Source organism: Babylonia areolata, chromosome 16 (genome assembly GCF_041734735.1).
Source record: "Babylonia areolata isolate BAREFJ2019XMU chromosome 16, ASM4173473v1, whole genome shotgun sequence".
Classification (NCBI taxonomy): Eukaryota; Metazoa; Mollusca; class Gastropoda; order Neogastropoda; family Buccinidae; genus Babylonia; species Babylonia areolata.
This window is the reverse complement of record NC_134891.1, coordinates 21830007-21847506: the sequence shown is the minus strand read 5'-3', so window position 1 is coordinate 21847506 and position 17500 is coordinate 21830007. Positions and strand designations below refer to the sequence as shown.

Below are 17500 nucleotides of genomic sequence, written 5' to 3'. Positions count from 1 at the left end.
ATTTATACTTGTTTGCACAATGTTCATGTGAACCCCTTCACGTGGGGCTGAGGCCTATATGTGAATAAACCATTCCATTCCGTTCCGTTCCGTTCCGTTCCTCTTCTCATTCATCTTTTTTTCTCCTTTAAATATTTTGTGTGTGTGTGTGTGTGTGTGTGTGTGTGTGTGTGTGTGTGTGTGTGTGTGTGTGTGTGTGTGTGTGTGTGTGTGTGTGTGTGTGTGTGTGTGTGTGTGTGTGTGTGTGTGTGTGTGTGTGTGTTTACTCTTCCTTCTTCTTTTTCTTCTTCTTCTTCTTCTTCACCATCGTCCTATTTTCGTTTTCATTCCCTTCTTTGTCAGTATCTACCACCCACCACCCCCACCTCTCGTCCACACACACATACCTTTTTTTTTTTTTTTTAATTTTTTTTACCAAGGTCTCCTGTTTCTCCTCTCGTTTATTTAAAAAAAAATTGTGTGTGTGTGTGTGTGTGTGTGTGTGTGTGTGTGTGTGTGTGTGTGTGTGTGTGTGTGTGTGTGTGTGTGTGTGTGTGTGTGTGTGTGTGTGTGATAGAGATATATTCTGTGTCGACGGAAGAGAAAGAAAGAAGTCGGGGAAGAAACATTGCCTTGGTTTACTCCTGAAAGATTTTTTTAGATCCTTTGAGAATGTTTCTTTTTCTAACTCATATCTCCACATTGTTATGTACACGTATTACACAACCAATAAATTCACCATTGTGTAGTTCTTCTGTTATACAAGCGTTTCCTTGAGAAATCAGATCGAAGGCTTTTTCAAAGTCAAAGAACTGCAATATACAGTTTACGACCAAGATATGGCAGCCTGTTAATTATGGCAACGAGTGGAAAAGGTTATCCAATAATGAATTAAGACCAGTCTTGTGATGAACCTCTACAACGCTGTAATTATCTATCAAATCCATAATTGCAAACCCAAGACGTATGGCAAAGCTGTTACATTTTTTTTCGATTCTGATGATTATGAGCGAAATAGCTCTGACGTTGTTGAAGACATAAAATTAATGATTCTTCTTTGAAATAGGCAGCGATTGTCACAATGTTGACGAAATAGTTAGAATGGTAGGTTTATCTATAATTTCAAGTATATAGATTGCCGACGAAAGCTACGCAAGTGAGTAGTCTTCTTTGATCATATATAGTTCTTCATTCCGATACTGTATTCTCATACTCAGTGTGGGTGTACATGTGTGTGTGCATGCATGCATGAGTGTGTGTGTGTGTGTGTGTGTGTGTGTGTGTGTGTGTGTGTGTGTGTGTGTGTGTGTGTGTGTGTGTGTGTGTGTGTGTGTGTGTGTGTGTGTGTGTGTGTGTGTGCGCCTCGCGCGCACTCGCGTTTATGTTTGTATGTGTGTGTGTTTTGTGTGCTTTGTGTATGATTGACGCGTTATTGTAAAGAGCGCGCGCGCACGCGCGGGTGTGTGTTTGTTACATAAACAAATGCCAGCTTAAGTGGTCTAGTGCAGAGCGATGTGTATCCATCAGTATTTGCATATTAATATTGCAACATTTATGGTTTATGTCTATGTGATATATGTACTGTGTTCTCTCTCTCTCTCTCTCTCTCACACACACACACACACATACGCATCTCCCCCCCGCCCCCTCGCACACACACACACACACACACACACACACACACACACACACACACACACACAGATAGAGAACAGCTTCTTTCCCTCACAGATCTAAGGCCCGTTTGGCAAGAGTAAATTCTGTATTTTGTTTTTCTTTTTATCACAACAGATTTCTCTGTGTGAAATTCGGGCTGCTCTCCCAAGGGAGTGCGTGTCGCTACACTACAGCGCCACCCATTTTTTGAATTTTTCCTGCGTGCAGTTTTTATTTCTTTTTCCTATCGAAGTGGATTTTTCTACAGAATTTTGTCAAGAACAACCCTTTTGTTGCCGTGGGTTTATCGTCTCATCCGAATGACTAGCGTCCAGACCACCACTCAAGGTCTAGTGGAGGGGGAGAAAATAATAAAATTATCGGCGGCTGAGCCGTGATTCGAACCAGCTCGCTCAGATTCTCTCGTTTCCTTGGCGGACGCGTTACCTCTAGGCAATCACACCACTCTCTCTCACAAAATGTAGAGAGCACATCAAGGGTGTAGAGAAGTGGGTGAGATGTTTGCTGAATATAAGTATAATGATGATCTTTTCCCCTGAAATAGGCTGTCTTTTTGGAGGGGAAGGGTGGGACCCTGTGTGTGTGTGTGTGTGTGTGTGTGTGTGTGTGTGTGTGTGTGTGTGTGTGTGTGTGTGTGTGTGTGTGTGTGTGTGTGTGTGTGTGTGTGTGTGAGTGTGTGTGTGTGTGTGTTTGTGTATGTGTGTGAGTGAGTGTGTGTGTGTGTGTGTGTGTGTGTGTGTGTGTGTGAGTGTGCGTTTTTCTTTCACACAGATATACAGACGCACTCACGGACACACACACACACACACACCACACACACACACACACACACACACACGCATGCATGCATACAAGCAACCCACTCCCGCCTCTCCCTCCCACCGCACACACACACACACACACCCTCCCAAAGTATATATACACACACACACACACACGTACACACACATACACGCGCAGAGTGTTGAAAGTAGAGAAAAATCACTCAGAAACACAGACAAAACCCACCCCAACTAACCCCGTGATGTGAAAATCTTTAATGTGAAGTAAGTGAAACAATGACAAGACAGAGGAAAATGACGGCACTAAATCCGACACCCCTGAAGAATGGTAACGGGCGGGAGTAAGGAGGAGGGAGGGGTGGGGAGAGAGAGAGAGACAGAGAGAGACAGAGACAGAGACATGGACAGACAGAAAGGGTAAGGAGGAGACAGAGATAGATAGATAGATAGATAGACACAGAGAGAGAGAGAGATCGATAGAGAGAGAGAGAGAGAGAGACAGAGACAGAGACATAGAGACAGAGAGAGAGAGAGAGACAGAGACATAGAGACAGAGAGAGAGAGAGAGATGGTAGGCAGGATGGGTACGGGAGACCAATGTAGTCAAAAGAGGGCAAAATTGAATTGAAAATAAGCAGGAAAAAAAAAAAAACCAACAAAAAAATCACACGACAGTGACCGTCAAAATCATAATTATCATACCATTAATGACGTAACAACCATCACAAAGCTTTGCTATCACTGACGTCAGCATGTACGTACGTACGTGTGTACGTACGAACGAAAAAAAAAAAAAAAGAAAAAAAGAAGAAATATCTATCTATACAGAGAAATAAATTAAGGAGGAAAATATACATCAACAGGCCAAAAACCAACGCAGCCTTTAGCGACGGAGTTTAGGTAGGTAGCAGCACTAAATAAATAACACACATGTCCATCATCAACAACAACACCATCAATCATCACGATTCTGCTGACACCAACATACACTGCTTGCTCTTCTCTTGTCTACAGGATCCGTATCAACCATCAAGAAATATTCACAACAGTAAATGATTAGAAAAAAAAACACCCCAACAAAAAAACAACTCCGAAACAACAACCCTCCCCCACTCCCCCCCCACCCCCATTCCACCCACACACAAAACCAACAAGTCTTCAAAACCAGCCTAGTTTCATTCATTAAATCAACTGAACAAAATTGCATTCATAACAATAAAAAACCCAAAACAACCCACAGAAAACAAACAAACTTACAAACAAACCCAACATGTCTGTTCAAAAACCAGTTTCATTAATTTAACAAAAGAAACTGCATTCACAATGAAAGTAAACCAGAATATGAATATCTTGGCGAAGACAAGGAAGAAGAAGAAGAAGAAAAAAAAGTCTTCAAACCCAGTTTTAACGAATGCAATCACAATTAAAGAGCCTAGAATATGAACACCCTGGCAATTAAAAAAAACAAACAAAACAAAAACAAACCCAAACGGTCTAGATCTCATACAATGATAAGTAATATTCACAACAGTTCAAGAAGAAGAAAAAAAAGAGTTAAAAACAAACACATTCGCAAGAGAAAGTGGGCCAAATTTGGAAGAAAACATCTCCTTTTTCATTATTTTCATCAAACGAACAACAGGGTTACACCAAGACATCAATACTTCTGAATGTCAAATGTTCCCAGTGAATATGCCGGACGTGGGTGGGAGGTGGGGTGGCTGGGGAGGGGAGGGGAGGGGAGGGGAGGGGTTGAGATGAAGGTAGGTAGGTGGGTGGGTGGGGTGGGAAAAGGTTAGACCACTCATATATCCTCCCACTCCCTCCATCCCCCCCCACCCACCCCCACCACTCCGAGTCCCTCGCCCTTCTCTCAACAACCGTTCTTCTTTCCTTCAGGAACATTTCTTTTTTTTCTCCTTTTTTTTCACGGCTCGAAGAGTCCTTCACTTATTTCCATCGGTCAAACGCACATTGGTTTACAGATTAATCCATCCAAAATGTTTATTTGTTTGATTTGATTTTTTTTTTTTAAGAATAAAAGGCCAGAGAGAACAGGGGGGGGGGGGGGGGGGGGGTTGTTGAGAGAGATGGTGCTGGGGAGTCCATATCGGCAGAAAGTCCTCCCAAATGACGGGCAATAAAGGAATAAGTAAATACCCATTAAAACACACACACACACACACAAACGACAATACATAATACATATACCTAAATATAACTATTAACTAACCGTCTACTGCGCAACTAATGAAACACAATCATACATACATACAGACAGACATTAAAAATACATACATACACACACACACACACACACACACACACACACACCGCACATACCATACCGCACACAGCTCTACACTAACTCAAGAAGTGTGAGATCAGCAGAGAAGACATTCTTTTTTTTTTTTTTTTTTTTCCAAAGGAAACAGATAGATCTGTCAGCGCAACAATGAATCTGCTACGAACCTTCCCACCAGGGCAGACATTGCATGCTGAGAGCGGAAAGCAACAACAACAACAACAACAACAGAAAACAACATCAACCAAACAAACTGGAAAAAAAAAACGATAAACAATTCTCTACAAAACTGAATACATAACTAATGGGCGAAGTAAGTGAGTAAGCAGCTTGATAAATAATTCAAATAAGCTGACAGAGAAAATGAATTAAATAAAGAAAAGAAAAAACAACAACAGCAACAAAAAACAACAACACAAAAAAACAAAACAAAAAACAAACACCCCCCCAAAAAAAAACAACAACAAACAAACCCAGCAACAAACAAATGTATTCAAGTAAGTAGAAGAAGAAACAAATAAATGAATCAAAATGGCCCAGTGAATGGATGTAACGAAAAAATAAAAAAAGAAAAAAAAAAAAGAAATGACCAATCAGTAGACAAATCAATAAAACAAACAAGCAAACAAACAAAACAGGTATACAGCTAAGGTACTTTCAAATGAGAAGCGAAATCGAAACTGCAAGTACCGTCACAGATACACCCACCCCATACAACCTGTGTAAACACAAACACAGCCAAACAACAACAGCAAAACTCCATATCATACAGCTTCACAATCACACAGCTTCATTGTATAAAGCCTTGCGGTCTCAGAGCTGAGTTGTATACAGACGTACAACCATACAACTTCATTGTATACAGCTCTGCAAGCTTACAGCTGATTTTTTATGCAACAGGAACAGCTTATGAAGTAATTGCGTACAACTGTACAGTCTGATGAATTGTATACATCCGTCATTAAGTCTGAAGAAGCTGAATGCAGTTTAACAAATCTCAAAGCAAAGTTGTAGACAACGCCTATGACAAAGAATTTTATACAGAACTGAAAACAAAAAAAATTGTACACAGAATTGTTTAAAGAGCTGTAACACAGAATTGTATACCAACATCAGTGCAATACACCCAAAGTATACACCCAGTCAGACCATTATTACAACGCTGTATACAGCTCAAGAATTTTATAATGGACTTGTGTAAGATTGAACGTCTTATTCGGCGAAATCGAGAATATCACAACAACAAAGTTGTATATATATGGGTGGGAATAAGTTTAGAATCTCACTATACAGCCGTATGCATTCGAAAAGAATACGTTTCAAAAGAAGTTATGTATGAATTCAACTTGTGCAGCATTCAAGAAAGATATCTACATCTGAAACAACAACAACAACAGTAACAAAAACAACCGTACAGTGAAGTAATACAGCAGGTCAGAATGTACCAGCACAGGTAAAACATTTACGGCAGTTTCACAGCGACAAAAACACCCACACATCACCTCTCACATGTCCAAAAAAATGCCAGACAAAAACGTTCCATCACTCCGTCTAGACATGTACACGCTTGCCAAGACGGATATAAACTATGGACTTAAGCCAGACCTTTTCCAACATTGCTGACAGTGTCAAAAGTTATCAAAAAAAATCAAACCCCAAAACTTTCAATTCATTTATATATATATATATATATATATATATATATATATATATATATATATATATATTTATCAATTTATTCATTATGCATTTGTTTATCTATTTATGGATTTGTTTATTTATCTATTATATATATATATATATATATATATAATATATATATAATACAAGATAAATGTTACCTCTCCAAGAATTTACTTTATGGGAGATAACCCACTAGAGATACAGTGAAAAAAGCTAAGGTTAAAATATCCACGTTGCCTTTTACTGCCACTGGGGTTAGGGACTTCATAATTATCTACTGTGGTCAACATTGGAGGGCGGGGTCCAATTCTCTTCTTGCACCGCATTTTAACCCTCCCCCCCACCCGAAGTTAAGTACCCCCATTCACACCTGGCTGGAGTTTGGGGGAAAATCTGAGTAAAGTCCCTTCCCCAAGCAGACACAGCCACCGCCATGCCGAACCAGGACCGCGGATTCTGATCACAGAATAAAGTACAAGATCAGCACTCTATGTTATAAATGTATTCACAAATCTGCCCCTTCCTATCTCTGTGGCTGCCTTCACCTCTCTACACTCCATCTCGCTCTGTACGATCGGCTTCGGATCCACTCTGTTTACGCATACAAAGATTTAAACACTCGATTGTTGGACGCCGTTCTTTCTCTGGCTAACACCTCGATTGAGATCAAGGTTATAGGTCTCTTGCGGCCATCCCGGGGTGGGGGGGGGGGGGGGGGGGGGGGGGGGCAGTGAATTCACACCCACTGTTTTCAGGGTATCGGCATAGGAAGGCGGGGCCCATTCCTCTCCTTTTTGCCGTTTTAACCCTGACCGTCATAAGTCAGGTACACCCACCCATTCACAGCTGGGTGGAGTGAGGGAAAAAAACAGACTGACAGAAATACCTTTCCCGAGAACTCGAACCTCCATCACTGGTGGTCAACTGCACTGGATCAAAGAAATCCAACACCGACCGGGCCGATACCTGCAACAGTCTTCTCAGTCTAGATCATGAAGACTGAGATTATGAAAGAAAATAAGATTGATAAGATTAATAATAATTATTTCTGTTCCTTTCCATTGACCATCACAACTCTCCTCCGCCTTCTTTTTACAAAAGACATAGAGGCAATAGAGAGAGAGAGTGACAAATTATGAATCGTAATTATGTTATCATGTACACAATGTCCACGTATACGTACAAAAACAACAACAACAACAACAACCAAACCCAAAAAAACCCCGCAAGCCATACATCAAAATCTCAGTTAATATGCACACTCAAAATGTTTCAACCGTCAACATTGTGACCTCTTTTTGAGAGAGAGAGAGAGAGAGAGAGAGAGAGAGAGAGAGAGAGAGAGAGAGAGAGAGAGAGAGAGAATAAAACAATATAACAAAACACTCAGATCCTCATAAAACACTGTTCCTCCACTGCAACCACGGGGGAAAAAAAAGACGAAGAGAATTAACAACAGCATACTCAATGGCCTGTCAATATGATAAAAAGACAAGAAAAAACAACAACAAGACAAATGAAAGACAACAAAACAACAACAACAAAACAAATATAAAAAAAGCATCAATAATAATAATAATAATAATAATAATGAAGATAATTCTACGTCACGTGTACAAAGATGAAAGAAAAAAAAAAAAAGCAATACCTCACAAGTTCAAAGTGTAAAATTCAACCACATCCACGGCGTAAACCGTTGGAAGCTATCGGCAACGATCACAAGAAGAAGAAGAAGAAGAAGAAGAAAGAAGAAGAAGAAGAAGAAGAAGAAGAAGAAGAAGACAACAACAACTAATAGTCCAGGCCAACAAACGCATCGCTTAAAAATCCTCAGCATCACAATTCAATTTGGTTCCGAAGCTGCAGCTGCTTTGATCAATGTAAAACATCACCAAAAAAAAAAATGTTATTCTACAGAGAGAGGGAGCGAGCGAGCGAGCTAGAGAGAGAGAGAGAGAGAGAGAGAGAGAGAGAGAGAGAGAGAGAGAGAGAGAGAGAGAGAGAGAGAGAGAGAGAGAGAGAGAGTCTCGACAATCAAATGGTAACTCAAGATAGCAATATATTAAAAAAAAAAAAAAAAAAAAGAGAGAAGAAAATAAAAGAAGAAAGACATGCGATGGCAACGATGATGATGAAGATGGTACTGACGATGATCCACTTTTTAGCTAAAGGGCAGAATTCAGACAGAACGATAACCATTTTTATCTGGACTCAAAATTAGCCTGTGAACATGTTTTGAAAAGCGGATAAAGTAAAACAACAACAAAAACCAACCAGCCGAACAAACAAAAAAAACCCACCAGAAAAACAAGAATTATACAATTTCTATGAATGTGGGAAGACACAGTCGTCCGAAAATAAGTTAACCTTGGCAAATATTGTATTGTATTGTATTGTATTGTATTGTATTGTATTGTATTGTGTTGTATTACATTGCATGGTATTGTATTGCATTGTATAGTGAATTGCATTGCATTGTATGGCATTGCATTATATGGTGTATTGTATTGCGTTGTATTGCATTGTATGGTGTATTGTATTGCATTGTATTGTGTATTATATTGCATTGTATTGCATTAAATGGTGTATTATATTGCATTGTATTGTATGGTATATTGAATTGCATTGTATTGCATTAAATGGTGTATTGTATTATACTGCATTGTATTGCATTGTATCGTATTGTATGGTGTATTGTATTGCATTGCATTGTATGGTGTATTGTATTGCATTGCACTGTATGGTGTATTGTATTGCATTGCATTGTACTGTATTGCATTAAATGGTGTATTGCATTGCATTGCATTGTATTGTATTGCGCTGTACGGTGTATCGTAGTGCATTGCATTGTATTGCATTGCATCATTTCCATGAACACTCTCTTTCCCCTGCCACATCTCCACAGTGAAGCGTCAGACACCTTTTTTTTCTTCTTATTTCCCACATGGCTGATCTTTCCTATCAAATATTAAAGATGATCTTATTATTTCCATTATCATTTATAATAATGATGATGATAATAATAATAATAATTAATAATAAAATAATAATAATAATAACTATAATAATAATAATAATTATATTATCATCATTATTATTTTATTTTATTATTTTTTTGTACTATGATTTGCCAGGGATAAGTCTCTATCGCCGTAGGCTCTTTTACGTGCGCGATGTGAATGCTACTGCTCATGAGACTCGGATAATTCTCCTATAGCACCCCATCCCCCCACCCAACAAAGCCCTCCACACCCCTCTCAAAAAAAAAAAAAAAAAAGAGAAGAAAGTGGATAGCATTTGAAGCCGAAAGCAAGCCGAACGGCATATTGAGAAAGAGCGACAGACAGACACACATACACACACACGCACAGACAACAATTACCCAAAATTTAACAACGTTATGCAACGTTTCTACCTGTACCAAAAACACAGCCAAGAAGAGCCAGCACACTACAACAACAGTACAAACATGTTACAGGGAAGACAATAACACAGCAAACCCCGCCGAACTTTGCTGAGTTCATCGGAACACCGTAACACACAGCTGGCACACACACACACACACACACACACACACACACACACACACACACACACACAGAGCGTTAGCTGCTGGAACCCACAGCTGTAAATTGGCCAATTACAGACCATCAGCTTCTCGTTTACAGCTAGCTTTTGCCGGTGAACCAGCTCAGACTGACACGAAAGCTGGAGAGCTGTTATGATGGCAATAATTATGGACCCATAAGGTGGACTTGTTGTTTTCTGGTGGAGAGCCAAAAAGAGAAAGAGTGGAAGTAATAATGGCCACTGCAGCCCATAAGGTGAAGAGAAGTAATAATGACCATATCAGACTCATGCCGTGAAGAGAAGTGATAAAGGCCATTGGAGGCCATAAGGTGAAAAGAGGAAGTAATAATGGCCATGTGGGCACATAAGGTAAAGAGAATAAGTAATAATGGCCATGCGGGTTCATAAGATGAAGAGAATAAGTAATAATGGCCACTGGAGCCCATAAGGTGAAGTGAGGAAGTAATAATGGCCATGTGGGCACATAAGGTAAAGATAAGTATTAATGGCCATTGGAGCCCATAACTTAAAGAGAGGAAGTACTGATGGCCATCTGAGCCCATAAGGTGAAGTGGGGAAGTAATAATGGCCATTAGAGCCCATAAGGTGAAATGAGGAAGTAATAATGGCCATGTGGGCACATCAGGTGAAGTGGGGAAGTAATAATGGCCATTGGAGCCCACAAGGTAAAGAGAGGAAGTAATGACGGCCATTAGAGCCCATGAGATGAAGAGAAGAAGTAATAATGGCCATATCGGGTTCATACGGTGAAGAGAAGAAGTGATAACGGCCATTGGGGGCCCACAAGGTGAAGAGAGGAAGTAATAATGGCCATGCGGGCACATTGGGCAAAGAGAAGACGTAATAATGGCCATTGGAGCCCGTAGGTGAAGAGAGGAAGTAATAATGGCCATGCGGGCACATAAGGTAAAGAGAAGTATTAATGGCCATTGGAGCCCATAACGTAAAGAGAGGAAGTACTGATGGCCATGTGAGCCCATAAGGTGAAGTAGGGAAGTAATAATGGCCATTGGAGGTCATAAGGTGCAGAGAGGAAGTAATAATGGCCATGTGGGCACATAAGGCAAAGAGAAGAAGTAATAATGGCCATTGGAGCCCATAACCTAAAACGAGGAAGTAATTATGGCCATCTGAGCCCATAAGGTGAAGTGGGGAAGTAATAATGGCCATTGGAGCCCATAAGGTGAAGTGAGGAAGTAATAATGGCCATGTGGGCACATAACGTAAAGAGAAGAAGTATTAATGGCCATTGGAGCCCATAAGGTGCAGAGATGAAGTAATAATAGCCATATCGGGCTCATACGGTGAAGAGAAGAAGTGATAACGGCCATTGGGGACCCATAAGGTGAAAAGAGGAAGTAATGATGGCCATGTGAGCCCATAAGGTGAAGTGAGGAAGTAATAATGGCCATTGGAGCCCATAACGTATAGAGAGGAAGTAATAATGGCCATGTGGGCACATAATGTAAAGAGAAGAAGTATTAATGGCCATTGGAGCCCATAACGTAAAGAGAGGAAGTAATGATAGCCATATGAGCCCATAAGGTGAAGTGAGGAAGTAATAATGGCCATATGAGCCCATAAGGTGAAGTGGGGAAGTAATAACGGCCAATGGAGGCCATAAGGTGAAGGGATGAAGTAATTACGGTCACGTGGGCACTTCAGGCGAAGAGAAGAAGCAATGATGACCCTAGGGCCCTTGAGGTGAACGTGTTGTCTGTGGAGAAACATGGCCTGTTTTCTGTCGGCAAGAAAACGTGCACGCACGTGGAAGCAAAACGTGTACGCGCATGGAGGCAGGTACAGACTCGCTCATGATGCGCACACGCGCGCGCGTACACACACACACACACACACAGACACAGACGCAGGCACACACACACACACACACACACACAGAGCTGTTTTTTCCGGTCAGCTCAGATAACACAAAGAAAACAAGAGAGCCTTGTTTATTGATGAGCACGGTTTCCATAGAGCGTTCTCTGTGTGAGAGGGGAAGGAAGGGTTCTGCTGCAGGATGACTGGCACTCCATGCCTCTGCTCTGTGATGGTGCCCCCCCCCCCCCCCCCCCCAACCCCCGCAGCATTATTCAGCGACAGAGATACATGATGTATTCTCTCTCTCTCTGTGTGTGTGTGTGTCTCTCTCACACACACACCACCACCACCACCACCAACAACAGGAACAACAAAACCAACAAAAACAACAATATCAGACTAGCTTCCAGCTGAAGTGTCTTCCCATCCTATTATGTTCTGGTGGAATATTTCTTCGTCAGATGCACTCTCTGTTTTATCGGTGTGTGTAGGACGGTAGTTGGTGTGTGTGTGTGTGTGTGTGTGTGTGTGTGTGTGTGTGTGTGTGTGTGTGTGTGTGTGTGTGTGTGTGTGTGTGTGTGTGTGTGGAGGTACGGGTAGGGAGGGTGTGTGTGTTTGTGTGCGTGCGTGTGTGCGTGCGTGTGTGATGATGATGATGATGATGACGATAACAGTAAAGACAGCACATTTACTAAACATTAGAGCTAAAACCAACAGCACCACCAGTTGCAGTTTCCAAATAAATAAAAATAAATAAAAGAGAAGAAATAAACAGATAAATAAACAGATAGATAAAGAAAGAAGAAACAAAGAAAGAAATTAGCGATCACGTTTGTTGAGATCTCTCTCCTCCCCCTCTTCTCTCTACCCCCCTCCCCCCCCTCTCTCTCTCACACTCACTTGCTCATCATCAAAGAAAACAACAACAACAAAACATACTAAATAACAATGAAAGCTCGCTCCAGGCAAACCAACCAACAGATGATTTTTTTGTTGTTGTTTGTTTGCCACAAGACCACAACAAACCAGTTTGGAAAACAACAACAACAACCTTTTTGCCATACTGATGGCCACCCCACACCCCACGCCACCCCACAATGCCATTTCGTCACATGACCCTAGCATGAACCAATCATATCAATGGCCTTACCCACTTGTCGCCGGTCGGCTAGGTCCTGTCGTCATTGACACTGCTTGCTAACGTCAGTCACGGAAGTGACGTCATCGTGGACACGAAAACAAACAAAAAAATTAAGCCATGAGCTTCGAATTCCAATCATGAATCTTTTGTACTGTACAGTCTGACCAAACAACTTCAAAAAAGACAATGTATATCCGTGTAGCGAGCCCATAATATACAGAATACAATCAAAGCACAGTTGGGGGAGGGGAGGGGGGCGTGGAGGGAGGGGGGGGGGGCGGAGGCTGTGGGTTGCTGGGGAGGTTTCCTCATCAATAATTCTTCTCCTTCACACAACCACGGACTCTATCCAATGACAGTCTTCAGTCACACTGTACTCAGCACGATAAAATGAGTCAATCAATCAGTTGTGATGGGTTTGAATTCAGGCGAGCCATTTGGGCCTGTCCAGATCTGGAGTGTGTCGTAACTTGGGTTTCTAAATTTTTACGTCAACAGATCCAAGCTTTGGTGTCTGTTAAATGAATAAATAAATAAATAAATAAATAACATAAATTGATACATTGTATGACTGACACACCCTGTTACTCTAGAACTTATTACTATTATTATTTCTATTTACATCGACAGATTATTATACAGTATCTCTTTTAATCAAATTCACGAGAAACATGAAGTTGGAAAAATGTAAAAACTGTAAAGAGATCTATTGTAAGACTTTTTTTTTCTTATCAAATTCACGCGGATGCGATGCTTTAGAGATGTTCTAAAAGTTATGAAAAGGTTAATTTTACAAGCTATGAACTCGTTACCAACATGAAACCATGAGAACTTTTGATGAGCTTCATTTACGAAACTACTTCATGGTATGTTAGTGTGTGTGCGTGTGCGAGCGCGTATAGGTGTGCGTGCGTGCGCATGCGCGCGCACGAACAGCGCATTTATGTTCAAACATGGTAATTATGTACTTGAGTGCACGCAAGAACACGCACACACACACACACACGTGTGTGTGTGTGTGTGTGTGTGTGTGGTGTGTGTGTGTGTGTGTGAGCACACACCAGACTGTCAGGATCCATGCGAAGTCAAAGCACAAATTGTAAATGACGTCCATGTACCAGCTTTGATGTCACAAATGTTCTCTTTTTTTTTTTGATGACGCTTCACTCCTCATATGACGTCACGCCACTCACAACATGAAGAATTGAGCATTCAGCACTCCCCAGTCAACACACACCGAAATGGGTGACTTTGATGTTTTTTGTTTTTTTTTAACATCCCAAAATATGGCCACAAAGCAGTTCGAAAGTTTCACGAGAAGCGTACAAACGAAACCAACGACTATTTAATATATCACACACATCGCTTTAAGAAGCGGGCCAAAGATGTTTGACAACATAGCTTCTGGCACAAGCATTAGGCGTTCATCTCTCAAGTAATCTGTGCATGTGAACCGTTAAAATATTTTTGAAGACTGAAAATATCGTGCCGCCTATTATCCGTTTATTTAAACTATTTTAGGATTTTATTTTTACGCTGAATTAGTAAAATTAGTCAGCAGCTGTAGAATCGATAACTGCAGCAAAGTTGTACAGCGAACGTTCCTTAAATAAGCTGTCCCTTTCTTCACAATCTTAAATTACGTTGGGATTTGGTTTCTGTCATAGTGGTGTACTGTCGTTTATTTATGATACATTTTGAACACTATCAAGTATCACAAATGTGAAATTTATAAGTTTATGGATGACCGCTAAGAAAACTGAAATGGCGTCCATCGGTTGAAAAGAGAAATGTCTTACCAAAATTAACGTTCATGTTTCGACTTTCTCGGCATTTGACATTTCAAGAACGACCTGCTGGAAAACTTGGTGATACATTAACGGGGGATATATCCACAACGTTTCGTTAAAATGCGATTAAACTATGCCCTTCACCATCATTTTGAGACAATACCGCTTCCAAAAGACCTATAATGCTACACTGACGAGTTTGAAACCTGGTAACACCACAGTTACGTTTTGACCATGAAGGGTTGTCTTTGAAGATGTCTCCAAAAGCAAACGATAGAATGAACATCAACAAAGCAAGGTTGTCAGATCAACTGTGTCCAACAGCCTCACGCCCTACAAATGTTGGAACCATGACACCCCCCCCGATTGTTAACAATGAATTTCAGACAAACCTCTTCTGAGAATCCCCTCCCTTCCTGTCCAGACGCGCAGATCGTTCAGAAAGTGAAGAACACGCACTCCAGACCCTCTCTTCGTCAACCCTGAGTCCCCCCCCCCCCCCCCAAAAAAAAAAAACAACGCCATCAGACGTAGCGTTTCTGAAGGTTCAGTACAGCGGAGTAGCTGGCCTGCAGACGGGCGCTCTGGGACTCCAGCTTCTGCCTCAGCTCCTGCAGTGTCTCCAGAAGGATCCGCTTCCGGTGGATGTCCAGCAGACGCTGGAACCGCAGCTTTTGCTGCTGGCGAACCATCTCCTCCTCGCGGGCCTCGCGGATCTTCCTGCTGACCAGACGCTTGCCTTGGCGCAGCACGTGCACCTTGTCCTCCAGGCTGTCCCTCACCTCCTGCAGAGCCCGCCCCGTGCCGGGCAGCATATCTTCGCAGGACCTCAGAGGGATCGCTGCCCCTCTACTCCGGAGAAGGACCGCCATTCCTGGTGATGAGCGACAGGGCTGGGAGCGTTCTTCTGGGCTGGACTGTGCCCCCGCGTCATGGTCCGTGACGTCGTGGCGTTCTGACGTCATGCTGGTAAGGGAGGAGAAGCGAGGGCGGAAGTCGTCGTCGTCGTCGTCTTCCGGTTCGCTCATATGGTGACGAGGCGTGCTCGTGAAGAGAGCTGGTTTGGTGAGAGGACCGTGCTGTTGCTGGTCCGCCTCCTCTGACCCGGAAGGGGTACTGTCGGGGAAACTGGGCGAAACGCTCCCTTCCCTTTCGTCGTAAGGCAAGGTGACGTCACTGAACCTCCTGACGTCATATGGGTAAGGAACAACGTGGTCGTAGGTATGGCGACGCTCCAGTCTGGCTTTGGATGATGATTGGTGAAGCTTGGGCTGCCATGCTTCCTGCGTGTTCTTGTCCCCCGAAACATCAACATCGCACCAACAGTTACCAGATTTGTGACTCATCCTGGAAGGGAGGAGATATTTTTCCTTGGAGGCAGAGTTCTTGGGGCAGCTACAATTCCCACCCACGATGCTGAACTCTAATTTGCAGGAAATGCGCTGCGCGCACGGGTCTCCACAAGTGTCGAAATCTTCGGGTAGTGGTGCGCGTGTGGAGAGTTTTTGCCGAGCGCTGCTTTTGGGAATGACTTCTGGAACAATGGCGTCAGATGTAGATGGACAGCTGAGAGATTCGGACTTTGTCACGTCACTGTCCGAAGTTTTGGACATTTTCTCGTCTGTGGTAGTTGTGGCAGAGGAGGAATCACTCGAATCTTCGGGGTGTGTGGCACGGTTATTATCATTACTATTATTACTACTGTTGTTGTTGTTGTTGTTGTTGTGATTGTTGTTGTCGTCAGTGACGATACGGCCGTCGCGACTGAGACTGGAATAACCAGTGTCCGTGGAATTCTGCATGATGTCCGGGACAATCCACAGCCTGCTGCCTTCCACCCACAGTGTCGATTCCTCCTCCTCCTCTTCTACTTCTTTCTCCTCCTCCTCTTCTTCTTCCGTTGCACAACCACTTCCTTCCCCTACCTGCCAGTCACTTCCGCCACTGATTGGCCAGTCCGATCCACTTCCGTTGCTGGTCACCCAATCAGAACCACTCTCTGTGCTGGCTAGCCAGTCGGATCCCGAGATGTCTTCTTCTTCCTCGTCGTCAGCAAAGTCTGTCTGCACAGCGACGTCGACTGTTGGTGTGTCTTCAGAGAGTGACGTGTCGGGCTGTGGGGTACTTGGTGACGTGCTGCTCTGCAGGGTATCACAGCTGGCTCTCTCTTCTGATCGGCTCAGTTGTCTGCACTGTAGTGGTCCTGCAAAAGAACTGTAGTCTAGTCTAGTACACAGATCGGCCTCCAGATGATTGGATATCAGTGCGTTTTCTACATCGAGGTTGAGGAGATCTCTCAGCGAAGCTCGTTTTTCTCCCTCTTTGGAAGAAGAGTGAAGCATAGACCCGAAGCTCACGTCCAGCCCTTCCTCGTACTCAGAGCTAATGTTCTGAGCCAGCTGCTCAATGTTGCTGGTGATGATACAAATGTCGTCGCTTGGCGACAACAAAGGGGACTTGTGTGATGACGAACCAGCTATGGGACCAAAATCCACAGAATCAGGCACACAGAATAAGTCCCCCACGTGAAGATAGCCTGGGCCCGCTTCTATGGGTGTTCCAGGTAACCGCAGGTTTCTGTTGGGGTTTGCACAGTTCTCTGAAGGAAAACTGTCGAAATGCAGCGAGTCCTTGCTGGTTCCCAGGCTTCTAGACGTCCTGGGTGGGGGAGATCGGCTGCTGGAATCCGAATCCCAAAACTTGGAATCCCTGTTGGCGATCCGTCCTTTGG

General features: G+C 42.7%; 1 protein-coding gene across 1 annotated transcript in view; it reads right to left on the bottom strand.

Annotated features, from left to right (window-relative positions):
- Window positions 1–2678: 2678 nt before the first annotated feature.
- The window catches only part of LOC143291235 (uncharacterized), a 43368-nt gene continuing 28546 nt past the window's right edge, over window positions 2679–17500 (bottom strand). Inside the window, exon 2 of the mRNA XM_076601017.1 lies at window positions 2679–17500. This exon is cut by the window's right edge and continues 1379 nt beyond it. Coding sequence (XP_076457132.1) covers window positions 15294–17500 — 2207 coding nt within the window. The 3' untranslated portion in view covers window positions 2679–15293.